We start from the raw sequence: 13,865 nt of genomic DNA, 5'->3' as shown, positions 1-13,865 counted from the left end.
ATCTAAGAGCAGATTTCAGAATCCAATGTTTGTATTTATTTCTTAATCATATTTCTATAAGGAACAAAAAAAGTATGAGTATAAATCCCCAGTTTCATCACGATACAATATGACATCAATTCTTTGGATAAAAACATGATATGTTGCCAATATCATAAAGTCTTTCACAATATCATTTCGATCGATTTCAGAAGATATTATTTTCCCATGCAACACAGTTACATTTCACATCAAGAAAAACAATGTGATATGTTTGGACAATGTTATTGCTGTAACTTTTATGACATTGGAAGGAATAACAACTTATTTGCATAAACCAAAAGAACAAAACCTGTAGTTTACTTTAAAGTGACACTTTGTTCATGCTGAATACAAACATTTTCTCTTCATCATTGATCATTGGGGCCTTTTTTTTGGAGTGAGACAAACTGAAAAGAGGATTACTGATGTTAAACATGTAGGAATTGGTCAGATCTACTTCTTTGGAAACTGGCTGTTAAAGGCAACTCTTAATGCCAACTGCCTTCATACTTAGATTAAAAATAAAGAAACATGACATACTGTCTCAGAACGAGCATTAAGAACATTCTAGAAGCTGCTATCAAACATACATCAACATAACACACGTATAAACCAGCACATACACAAATCTAGGATAAAATAACAAGAAGGCTTTCTTAGAATATTCTACCTCTATAAGAGGACGTCCAAGTTAAAAGTAAATGTCTGCTTCCATTCAATAAAAAGTCTGAGAATGATCCCGTATATACTATGAGCTTACTTATTTATTTATACTTTTTTAAGTCAAGTTTGTAATTTCATCATGCTATTGATAATTTATGAAAACATTTGGCAGCAGTCAGCAGTCTTTCTTCATGCTTAATAGCAGGTTCCATAAACCTTAAAGGTACACTCTGGACTTTTGTTAGACAAATGGGGAAATTTACCTATTTTGTGGTAGATTTTCATAACTCTACACACAAATGTGTGCAGAGGAAAATTTGGTCCCTGTAACAATGTTTGAAGATAAAACGCTACGCGAGAATTTATGGTGGAGGGTCCACAACGTAAACTGTCCTGGTAGCTTTAAATCTCTAGACAGTGATCCAGGGACCCATTTTTTCCTTTGAATAAAGTTTGTGTACTTCAGAAATTTAGTTCAGAAAATATAGCATAGAATTGTTTCGCTTCTCCAACTTTCAAATTTCACTACCAAATCTACATATTGCACCTTTAACACTTGTTTCACAACTTATTTGGGCCTATTTCTACACATAATTCTAAAGTTTAGATTGTTCACTTAATTTTTTTTTTCTAATGATTTATATCAGATATATATATCTGTATGCTTATTATAAAAGCATTTTGTCAAAATGAATGATTACAAACACATCTGTAGAACTTAATGTAATGTTAAAAAAATAAATAAATAAAAACATTACGTGAAGTATGCCACTGAAGAAGAAACTATTTCTGGACAATTTGCGAAACTACCCACTTAAATGTGATCTTTGCAATGCATATTCAGATATAACATTCAAGTACAAATATTCCACATTTAAACGAGCCATTCATTAGACATAATGAAAGGTCTGTGCAGTATAACGAGCTGCCAGTTGAATGCTAAATCAAGAAGATAATTGCAGGCATGAATGCAATGCATATAGAAAATTAGTCTAGGCAATTTGACCACCTCATTATGAGGAAAATGAGGAATGGAAGTGTGCAAATAGGAACCCTGATGATATAAAACAGCTTTGGAAAGAATGTATCTTGACATTCAATTTGAGAAATGTCTGTATTGAAATCAGCAGCATCAAGGTTTGTAGAAAAGAACCACAAAAGGTGAAAACAAAGAAGAGCAGAGTCAGGTCGGTATTTCCTCCCAGATGTATCAAATCCAAAGTCCTGACTGAGAAACAGAGAAAGTGACAAACCCCTCTCGGTTTGAGATGAGTGTGTCTTTGTGCATGTTTTGGAGAAATAATCTGAGACAATCTCTATTGTCTCTTTTTGCTCCTCAGTAAGCAGTCACCACATGAATTACCACACACGCGCTCATGTCCACGCCTGCTGCGATAAAATCCTCGTCCAACAAGGATCATAACAAATGCCCCTTCAGCCTCAGGGGGGGAGGTGGGCGCACTCTTGCTGTGCAGTGGGATGGTCTTGGCAGGAACATCTTTAACCTGTCACAAGCTCAGCAAAGTCGAGCATGTGAAAATTTTAAAATAGTGCATCCTGACTTCCAGCAAAGTTTAATGCAAAATTAAAAAAAAAAAAAAAAACTGTAGTCAGGAATACCTTTGAGAACAGGCCCTGAATAAAAATAAAAATAAAACACTTTTCTGTCAGCAGTCAAGTCCTTGATGAATTGGTAAGCTGTTGTGGGAGTCTTTTCTCCAAGCAGTCTTCTGTGTCTTCTTTTCCAGAACAATATAGAATTGCCTCTTTGGCTTCTGGCTTTCCATCAACTATGCAAAGCAGGCCGATCATTACTAACAAGTTACAACACAGTAATTGCTGCAAACAAAATCCTGCTGGGGAGTGAGAAGCCAGGACAAGTGTGGTACAATTTATATCATCCATCAAAATGTGTCTGGTCCTGGTCTCCCTGGATACAGCCTAGATGCTCTGCTAGGGGCTTGGTTAGTCTCAGTGGTGGCATCCCAGGGCACAGTTGGAGATCGACCGGAGCGCAAACACTCGTGCCTTGACATGCAGCCTCTCTCCTTCTGTTTCCCCTTTCTCTCCTTCCCAACCTTCATCCAACTGAGTCAAGAGGAAAACCTCCACGAGAGGAAAAAAATCTGCCAGCTCCGATGACAGAAGAAATAAAAAGCGGGCAACAGAGACGGAGAATGTGCGCAGTGCCAACGCCGGTGCAACTAAACAAAAAGAAAAGTCAGAAATCGCTTGACGCTCCGCCCAGCTGAAATCTCCCTCCTTTGTTTTTTTCTTTCATTTTATTTAGTTTCGCAGTTGTTTTAGAGAATTAGCATCTGCTACTGAGCCTTTGTAGAGGGATTTATGTGCCCCCCTACACATATCTTCCATACCACGCGTCCCCGCCCCTTCCCTGCCTCCTTATCCCTCATCAGTCTGCCAGACAAGTTTTCCCACCCAGTCATAGTACCCAGCCTGCAACCCTTTTTTGTGGGTGTGCTCACGGTTCATGCCGTGCCAGCTTGGATAGGAGGAGAGAGGAGGATGGAAAAAAAAAAAAAGTCTTTGTAAGTTATGGGAACACTATGAGACAGACGCAGGCGCTAATAAATTATACTGTTCATTTGCATATTACTGGCAGAAGACATTATGCAAATACTTCCCCATTTGCATAATGGATTCCTCTTGTTGCCTCAATTGCCCAGACTCTGCTTGTACTTCATAATGAAAAAAAAAAAACAAAAGAATGAGAATCAAGAAAGAAAAGCAGATTTAAGCATCGACAAGACCTTTGCAATCGCTTCCCTGAAATCATTGGCGAAGAAAGACTTCGAAGAGGAGAGCTAGCTCAGTATTCAGATTAGATTTAATTATACACACACAACTATCATCAACATAGCATTTTACATGAAGGGGCAGAAAAGGAAGCCAAAATCATGCAATCGCATGACGTTTGTCACATTGTTTATACTGTAGATGCTGTTGTTAAACTCGACTCGAAGGCTGTTCTCCCTCAACCCTTAAAGCAAGCCGCCGTGCTGCTAATTAACAGCCACGTGCCACCCTCTTAAGAGGGAGAGGGGTGGGGGGGGGGGGTTTCATTAAATAATTAAACTATTTCAGCCCCCCGCTTTTTAACCTCTTCGGAGGCGTTTCCAAATGGCAAGTGCTTAAAATAAAGAGGAAGAGAAAAACAGATTTGGCCAAAATATTTGTAGTCACACTGGGCGTCTGACGCCACCGCATCAGACAAGACAGAATAGATAATTACCCCACACATACGCGAAGCTTCATCAGGAATGTCCGAACGGGCAGTCGTTTGTTTACAACCCGCTCATTACGCCGCTCATCCCTGTCCCACAACACCTACAACGAAACAGATGGTCACAAACGCAGCTTGATAGGTAATTGCGGTACAATTAAACATAATCACAGAGACAATGAAGGAGGAACAAGAGGGGGAGTGATTGATGTTAAGTATGCAGAGTAATATGAGGAAGTATATAAAAAAAAAAGGACTGATTGTTTTTTTCTTAATGTCAGGACCAACGTTGTGTGATGGGATCAGCCAGCAAAGCGTCAACTTCAATCTGTTACAGTCGAACACAAGTCTCGTGATTGTTTCCTATGGAGTGGCACGTACAAGGCAAAGCTCACCCTGGTTGTGTTGCACAACAGTACAGCTGATTGTGGGTCGAGGATTTCCTCTTTCTACATCCAGGACCAGTGAAGAGGAGGAAAACGCAGAGACACAGCTAATGCCAGGCACGGCGGTTACAAGCTAGGGGCGAAAAACACCTCGTCACCCGGCTTACGAGCATTGTTCGAGTAAATCACCGGCTTTTAGAAATTAATTAAACCGAATGTTAATTAATGTCAAGGCTGTAGATGAAGAAAAAGGGAGATGGAAGGGGCGGCTGTGCTGGGCATGTGGAAGGAAAGCTAGAGAGAGGAGGAGGGTGTGTAAGAGAGGGACTGAGTGAGAAAGGGGATGGGCAAATAAGGGAAACAAGGAGCGAATGCGGTTGATGGCAGAGAGAAGTTGGCACAGTGCCATCCACTCAGTGGTAGCACCAAGGCGGACTTCTCTGCGCTCTGTAGTGTCGATGGTTAGATCAAGTCTGAGAAAGAGAGAGCTCCTGTCATCATTGTGGTAGAATCACGTGCATTGAGTTTTCTCTAATGTTGATTTTTTTTTTTTCTCCAGATTTTAGTGGATGGGTTCAGTCTTATAAATAGTAGAAGTTTGACGGAAGATGGGTCCTACATATTGATCCCTTGGATGCCACCTGGAGAACAAGTAAATATCTGCTGACGAAGACCTCAAAATGTGACCCACACCTGAGGGACTTTTTTTGAGCTGCCACTTACGATGGATAAGCTGTTGCTACATGGCATCATGATGGAAGCGCAAGAGTGGATTACCAACACTGTAAAATACAGCTAAACTGGCCAGAGCGAGGATACGTGGGACAAAAAGTTCACTGAAGTGATGGCTGGCACAAGGGGAGGAAATCTCCACGGCAACTTCACGTGGAATAAATCAAGAAGACGCAAATTCAAACTAAAACAACAAACTAAAACAACAGAAAATGTGTGAAAATGTTTTGTTGTTCTCGCAATGACTGAGGGGGTGGAGGTGGCACAATAGCAAGCTCCTCCCACTCGCTCCTTCTTGCTCTCTCTCTCTCTCTTACCATCTGAGGCACAGCTCTCCGTGCCAGGCAGCCAGGCAGCCAGCCAGCCATCTGGGCAGGAGACGCCATGCCAACTCGGTCGTTGCTGTAAAGGACATACCCTTGGAAGATATTGGCGTCAACCGTTGCTATTTTTCATCTCACAGTTAGCGTTTTACGGACTTTGGTGAAAGTCGTCGCTGGGAGTATGATGGCATCACATGGCACGAAAACTGGCGAGCGACGAGGGACGTACCACGTTTGAGCCGAATCAACAAAGTCGGATATCCTTCAACACAATCAGTCGCCAAAAAACAAAGGAGGAAAGAACAAACAGAGACATTACGGCATCTGTTATGACTAACGAGGGTGAAATTTGCCTCGTTAATTAAGGTGCCACCCTCAATCAAATGAACGACTCGAATTAACTACTGACGAATCGTCGTTGTTCAAAAGGGATGAAACGTAAACAAATTGGATGAAGCGAGACAAAAGCGGCTAACTGTTCAACTATTAGCAGAGAGGGTGTGAAAGGAGTGCCTCTTTTTGTGCCAACTCCCCCCCCCACCCCCCTTCACATTTTCCCAAGTGTAAACTGCCATTTCTTATTGCACTGGCTGGCAGCCACATCTGAACATCTACCATAGGCACTGCTGCAACAGACACTGCCAATCTGCCAATCACAGGCATGCCTGCCTGTGTGCAAGGGAGGGGAGGGGAGGGGGGGGGGAGGCCTCTGGGACTGTGCCTGGAGCTCAATAGCAGCTGTTTACAAAGTCAGAGACACAAAAGAGAGACAACAAACGTAAACATGAGGATGCATATTAATGACGTGCAAATTACAATCAGTGGACAGACTCCGTGCTATATTTGCACTTCTGCTGCTTGAAATTGTTTACATATTTCCCTTCAGAGTATTTTCAACGTGACAGTAGCAACAGAGCAACTTTCTTTTTGAAAAAGAGCATGGATGTTTACCACTGCAGCAAGCCGAGCAACAGCATCGATGAACGCAGCAACTTCTTGGGGTTTATCTTTTGTTTTTCCTCCTACAGGATATGAATCCCCTGCATGTTCATTATTGTGTCGTGCCGCGTGACAGCCGAGTGAGACAGTGGCATGGACACAACAGAAACTCAGAGGAATGGGTACAGAAGGCACATGGAGAAGGAGGAAACTTTACTTCGAGAGACACTGAGGGGGAGGTGCTGGCCTGCCTGCAACCAAACTGGGGGTAGTGAGGCCGTGGGAACTCATCACATCCTCCACACCCACAACCCAGCCACTTTTTTTTTTTTTGCCCCTTTCTTGCCGCCAAAAGAAATGAACAAACTCCACCCTTTCAGGATATTCCCTCCTGCGCTACACTATCATAAACAGATGCAACACAGACTTACCGACTGGCTTGAGTTGCTGTCCAGGGTACACTCTGGGTCCGGGAGGTGTCTTTGGTTCCCGCGAGGTGTGCTGGCATCGGGCACGGAGCCAAGGATGGGCATCGCTAAAAAGAAGCACAATGGAGGCGTTTAATTAGTTCGTTGTCGTCGTTAATACGCACAGCCGGAATGAAAACAGTAATTAACGGCACGATGATTTTCATCAAATCCAAACATTGTTGTTGCAATGGTTTCTTTTTGTTTTTTTCCACCTGGATTTGTTTGGACAAGAAGCCTGGTTTGGCAATATGAATAATGGAGGAAGTCATCCAAAGGGAGGGATTATAAAATCTTTGTGCTGGAAACCCAACCTTGGCACTACCAAGATGCCTGGATCTTGTTGTACCACCGCTGAGGAGAGACCGCATAAAAGATGGCATCTTTTTGGGGCATCTCAAATGTCATGTCGGGTGATCACAACAAATCCGATTAACAACTTCATTCGTAATTACTGTCGTACTTTTTTTTCCCCCCATAGCTATCAAGGGGGAAATGCGGACATTCTAATCTTTCGGCGCTAATGAACTTTGGATAATCACCCGTCTATATAATTCCGTGGAGAATGTTAATTGTGTTGTGTCTTCATTACACAAATGGATTACAAAAAAAAAAAAAAAAAAGGGGGCTTGCACGAGAGAGCAGGATGAAATGGGGGTGGAGTGTGTGTGTGTGTGTGTGTGTGTGTGTGTGAGTGAAAGAGAGAGGGAGAGAGGGAAAGCAAGAACAGGGGTATTTTTCTTCCTTCGTTATATGCCAGCAGTCAAATAATGCCACAGTACTCACAAACAAGCAGAGAAAAGCTCCTGCATTGCCAGTGATGTTCAGTGCACCCTCTTGGAAAACCTGCTCTCTTTGGTCTCTGCCTGCTCTCTGTAGAGCACCAACTGTCACGTATGAAGACATCTGCCTCACCTGCTTCTGGATCTTACAAAAACTGGAGCGAGGAGACACCCTTCTGGAATCTAATTTCTCTCAAAATGGGATTTTATTTGCGTTATTCTTATGATAAGTGCATTAGCAGCATCGATCTTTCTCAGATTGGTGGTGTTGGCGCTGGGTCGAAGCGGAATGCAGAGGAGACAACAGACAGTGTGGCGGGCACAGGCTAATGTCCTCTGTGCCTAATCATCCTGCAGCAGAATGGTTTTATGCATATTTCATTTGCATATCATTAAATCGCTAAAGCATACAGGCACATGGCAGCGGAGAGCGAGGGGCTGGAAACAGAAAAGCATGAAATATAAAAAGAAAAAAAAAAGCGGCTCATTATGCGATGACAATCTTCAAGCTGTGTGCCTGGTCTCTGGAAACCTGCCAATTCGTTTAATTCAACATTAATTAAAAAGTCAGGGTGCTCAACCTTTCCGACACGGACTAATTGAGCACCTTTCAATCTGAGTAAGGCGCCTTCTCACACACAGGGAATGTCTGTTCATACAGAACTAATGGGTGTTTGTGGATTTGTAAAGGAAACTGAAATTAGATTTGCGATTTCAGATTTTGGGAACAATTTGGATTTAACCGCTAGATCACGAATAGAAAAAAAAAGCGGTTAAATGAGAAGTTCTGTTAAAGTTTTTTTTTTAAATGTCTCATCAATAAAGGAGGAGGATTGAAGATGACTGCAGGGAACAGGTGATGAGAATAATCATGCTGCCATGATGGGAATATCCTCCTCTCTTTTTCTTTTTTTTTTCCATCTCTTTCAAAACATCTCCATACACAATAAAACAAAAACCATCTCTTATCAACATCCCCCAAAAACAAACCCCTCAAACAGATCCCACCTGATTGTACATCACAACAAGGCCCATGATAATTTGGGATAACTTCTGGCAAGTAATCACAACAAATAGATAGATACACAATTGTCTAGTATAAACGACGAGCCAAAAAATAATTACAAAGACAACTGGTGATTAACAAAAGGAAGCAAAAGATGTTATTTAAAAAGTGAAAAAAACAATGCCTGAGTGAGGTCAGCATAACTGTTAAAGATGTACACCCCCACAGAGACATGGGAGTATAGTTGCAGGTCTTCCCCTTTCCCAGACACCCTTGCTTAATTCTTCACCTATGCAAGGCAAACCCCCCCTCCTTCCCCCCGAGCCAGAATATTCAAATGAAGTGAGCTTCACGCCTCCCACAATTAGCTATGTTTAGTAATTTGAGAAATGACTGCCGCAGGTGAGGAGGAGGGGCAGCACAGACGGGGGAGCAGGCTGGCAGGGGAAGCCCAGTGTGGGTGGGTATAAGCCTGGCGCTTTGTTACCATGGCACATGCAGATGTCGCTGTAGTTCTTCCAAACGCCTCTACCAACCGAGTGGGAGGGAGCTAACGAGGAACTCGTTTGGCATCACACACTTCCACCACGCGTTGCCAAAGGAGGAGCGTTAGTTTGCGAGCCTGGTGGAGTGTGTGTGTTTGTGTGTGTGTGTGTGTGGGGGGGGGGGGGGGGGGGAGGAGGCTGGCAGCCAGAGCCACAGAGGCCGAACTGGGTGAGAGCAGGGTGAGAGCAGATCGCTCCCCGCATGAGGGAATGTGGACGTAAATAACCACAGTGAAGCATACCAAAGGTTAAGCACCGCAAGTGAGGTGTCAGGGTATTTCCAGGTCTGTCATAAGATGCAAACATTATGCACAGAGCGAATATTAATATGCATGGGGCCTTTTTATTATGCAGCTCAGCAGGAGGTCATATGTGTGCCGCTCTGCCCCAAGCTTTATGGACCTTTTGTCAACCTCCTGTAAAATGTTTTGATTATCAATCATAATCACTGAGGACAATTTGGTTAATTGTTCTACCTATGACTGAGCACACTAAAATTAGAACCTGTGACAGGGAACAGATGGGTTACAAATGTAGTTGAATGACGACTTCCCACAAAAGCACTTCCTGTTTGTTCTAATACCAAACCAAAGTGTTTTCCATCGATACTGAAAAGTTAGACGAAACACAGAATCTCACTATTATTGTACCATACAGAAAGATGTGTTGTTGTTTTTTTTTAAATCATCAAAGTTCAATCTGTAAAACATTCTCTCAAATTCAATTAAAAAATATCTACTTTATTCAAAGGCAATTCTCTGGCATGCTTTAATGGGCATCATTAATGTCTTTCGTACATTGAAGTACAAATCACAGCTTCAGTAAATCCATGTTTGGTTACTGTTTAGCTTTTCAATGCTATTTTAAGAATCATTAGAGAACAGGTGGATGACAGGGAAAGGAACTGATTTTAAATTACCACAATTTATTCAAATAAATATTAAATATTCTCCTCCAGAAGACATCAGTAATGTCTCCTTTGCATGTGCAGTAGTAACATTGTGCTATGTGATAATTCCACGCAAATGCTATCTTAGCTAGTATGTCAACCATGCTTACTTCCTATAACCTTAACTGAGCATCTGCACAACCATGACCAAGTGTAAACTGCCATTTCTTATTGCACTGGCTGGCAGCCACATCTGAACATCTACCATAGGCACTGCTGCAACAGACACTGGTTTATCAACCAGTGAAATCCATGCACCATGTGCTTTTTTTTCACGGCCTGTCTGAGCCGAGTACCTTCTCAAACTCAAGTCAGCAATCACACAAAATCTAACTGAGTACGAGTATGCGGGCATTCAGTGACTACATGAGCCAAACTGTGAAGCAGCCTTTTTTTGAACCAGTGTCTTGTCTGGGGTCGTCTGATTGGTTCCTGATAATTCAATCAGATTATTATTAATACCCTGTCACTGAGGCGGTTGAGGTGACAAGTTGAATCTCGCAGCTTCACCATAAACTTGTGTGAAGGTCAGCTGTCAATCAATCCACAAAATATGATAATCAGTCTTAAAAGTCAGCATGGGGATGCCATTAACACCCGCAGTAATGGTTGATGAAAGAACTGTCACTCCAGGGATGAATGCTCGGGGATTTGTTGGGAGAAGAAGGAGAGAGGAGGAAACTCTGCACAAGAGCGACATGAGAAACGGGAGAAATGTGAGGCATCTTCAGACTGAAGCACATCAGCGACAATAAGATTTTAAAAGAATAGTATTAGAAATTTTCACATAATCTTGGTGATGTCTTCACCGATACCGTGATTTGATATGAAAGACTTTATCAGTGAAACTACTACTGAGTACAGTAGCCTTGCACTTGAACACGTCCACAATGGAGTTGACTGTGAATTCCATCCCAACAGAACAGTCCTTAAAGCATGCGAGGGATGCCAGAGAGATAAAGATGTGCCATCAGAATGTGACTATTCATACTGGGCGAGTGGCTGCTCTATTGAGATGCTTCAGCCTCTTTCGGTGTTTCAGCAATGGTAGACTTGACCGCTCGTGAGAAACCCACTGCATGCTGAATAGAGCGGGCCATCCTGTGGGATACGGTCACTGAAAGGCTCTACTGAGTGTGTGTGTGTGTGTGTTTGTGTGTGTGCAAGTGATTGTTGGCATGTGTACGATTTACTGTCTGAGTGATAGAAAGAGACATAGATATGAGAGGCCTGCCATGGTCCCTATCCAGGTCAGAGTTTAACAAAGGAAAAAGGGAAAGAAAGCGAGCAGATAACAGAGAGAGACAGAAAGACGGGCTGGAGAGAGAGAGAGAGAGAGAGAGAGAGAGAGAGAGAGAGAGAGAGAGCAATGAGACAGTGTGAAAGAAATAGTATGTCTGTGCTGAGTCCCACAGGACCTGAACCGGGCAGCTGGCAAGGGAGCCATTACATGCATTTCTCTGACAGCTAACTCCCTTATTATGCCAGCAGACAGTTAACACTACCCCTCTTACACCCCAGCTTTGTAATGCCGATTACATCATCACCCACCACACACACTTCATAGTTTAAGTCCCTCTTTTGATATGATTATGTAAAAGTAGCAACTCGAAATGTGCTGTTTTGTATTTGAGCTTTTCAAACCTGGCCCAAAGTTGATGTCTTCCCTTGCACAAAGCCTTTTTTTTTTTTACGGAATTATGAATGACCCAACAAATAACTACAAAGCAGTTTCTTACATGTCTGCTTCGGTCTTCCTCGCTGCCTCGGTGAACTCTTTGCAGCCGAAGTTTTCATTTTGTTTTATATTCATGATCTATAGGCGTCAATCTATCATTTTTGCTGTCAAGTAATATGTCTCACAGCCGGTCAAACTTTTTCATCACACGCCCTGGAGAGCAATACATGAGAGGGCACACGTAAGTATAGAAATGCGAAACAAAAACTGATGAAGGTAATAATGGGCAACAGAAATTGCTGTGAAAAACGGCCCTGTTAATCCTCCAAAAGGTCAGTGTTTTTTCACCTGTGCTGATGGGCACCTCACGTCCAAATTACCAACACGTTAACCTGTGTGTGTGGCTGTCGTGTTAGGGTTGTGTTGCTGTTGCCCATGGCAGGAAACGTGTGGCTCATGTTAATCTGCGATTGGCACAGAATCAGATATATTGGAGAGGAAAGGGCCGGTCAGCGATCACGGCTAAACAGGGTGAAAATAAGCTGATTCCACTTACCAGCCAGCAAAGCTGTCAAATATCTTCTTAAATGTTAAATAAAAGTGTTCTCACAGTCATTACACATCAAGTCCAATTACAATGAAAACTACTTGTTTCTGTTTTAAGTCTGCTCCCTGTTGGATATGTAGAACTTTACATGGCTCCACTGCAAAGTCTTAAACAGGCCTCTCCTGATCATCTACTACATACAAATGAACCGTCTTACATTAAAAGTCTACAAGACTGGAGGAACAGGGATCCTGAAGACGGAGGCCTTATTTAAAAACGATTGACCCAAGAGGCTGGTAATAAGGACTTTGTCATCCATTTTTATTTTTATGTTGTTAATGTTGGGTTTGTTAAGAGCGCGCTCCTCATGTGTCTCAAACGGTCAAGAACAAAGTTCAACATAAAGGTTCTGACAAGGTGAGAGGAGTACATAAAGAACAGCAGAGCTATACATGAAGCATTATGAGAGTATACGTTTCAAGAAGACCATGATGACAATGACTAAGACTATGATGAATGAAACAGTATGTCAATCTTAATGAAAACATCATGGGGATGAGAGGCTGAATGGCAGATTCATCGTTACACGAGAATTATTAAGGCATGTTGGAATATTTATTCCAAATGTATCCAAATCTACATTAACCAATAATTGAACTTCACATTTAAACACAATCTACTAACCTAGAAATGGCCACACTTAAGATTGGTGTATACTGAGACACCACAGAGACATATGCACCGGGATTGGCTGTAATTGAACTTACTGTGGGACAGAACAAGAGAAATTAACCACATCAACATCCAGAAGACAGAGACAAGGTACAGAGATAAGAAAGAGTAAACAGATTCATCTAAACACTCGTAAAATAAACTAGCTGTCTTCTGGTTGAGGAGAAACGGCTCTGTGAAGTAAAGCAGTGACAGGAAACATGGATATCCCTGGAGGCCAAAAACTGTGCTTACTTTAAACAAGCATTTAACTGTGACACTACATATACACAAGACTGTATATACACATATTCATGTTTGTAATAATGGGTTAACATGCATAACTCAAGATTTATGACAACAATGCACTAAATATATATATATATATATATATATATATATATATATAGATATAGATAGATAGATATATAGATATATATATATAGATACCAAAGGTATTCTTTTCACACACAACCAACTATAAAGAATATTAACCATATAACGAAATAAATCCTCCCATGTCAAAATTCCCAGAGCCTGGCTGAATCTAAATTAGTAGGCTACATTAACAATATTCAACAACATTCAGTGACAAAATATTTAATGTAAGAAAGAAAACAGAAGCTTTAATTGTTGCAAATAAAGGCCTGATGGGGAGAGAATATCCTCAAGATATGTCTGTAGCACTTTGAAGATTCCTCGCTAAAAGTGAAATAATACAAGATGGAGTTACAAAACATGAACAAAATTGTTTATTTTTCAGCGCCTTACCTGAATATCCCTACTCAGAATATGATTTACGAACACAATGAATTGTACTTGTTTTCTCAATTCAGGCTGAGTAAAGGGTGTTTATGAAACTACTGGAACAA

General features: G+C 41.7%; 1 protein-coding gene across 2 annotated transcripts in view; it reads right to left on the bottom strand.

The window, feature by feature from the left end:
• Positions 1-13,865, bottom strand: part of LOC306821611 (uncharacterized protein) — a 113,575-nt gene that overhangs the window by 84,205 nt on the left and 15,505 nt on the right. For both annotated transcript variants that reach the window (XR_013778818.1, XM_079340141.1), the window contains exon 4: positions 6,740-6,843. Coding sequence is in view for 1 of the 2 variants with exons in the window: in XM_079340141.1 (XP_079196267.1) it covers positions 6,740-6,841 (102 nt within the window). In the remaining variant the exon portion in view is untranslated. The remainder of the gene's footprint in view (positions 1-6,739; positions 6,844-13,865) is intronic.

This window comes from Symphodus melops (assembly GCF_947650265.1).
Source record: "Symphodus melops genome assembly, chromosome: 3".
NCBI lineage: Eukaryota > Metazoa > Chordata > Actinopteri > Labriformes > Labridae > Symphodus > Symphodus melops.
Note: the sequence above shows the minus strand (reverse complement) of the source record. Positions and strands in the feature narration are given on the sequence as shown.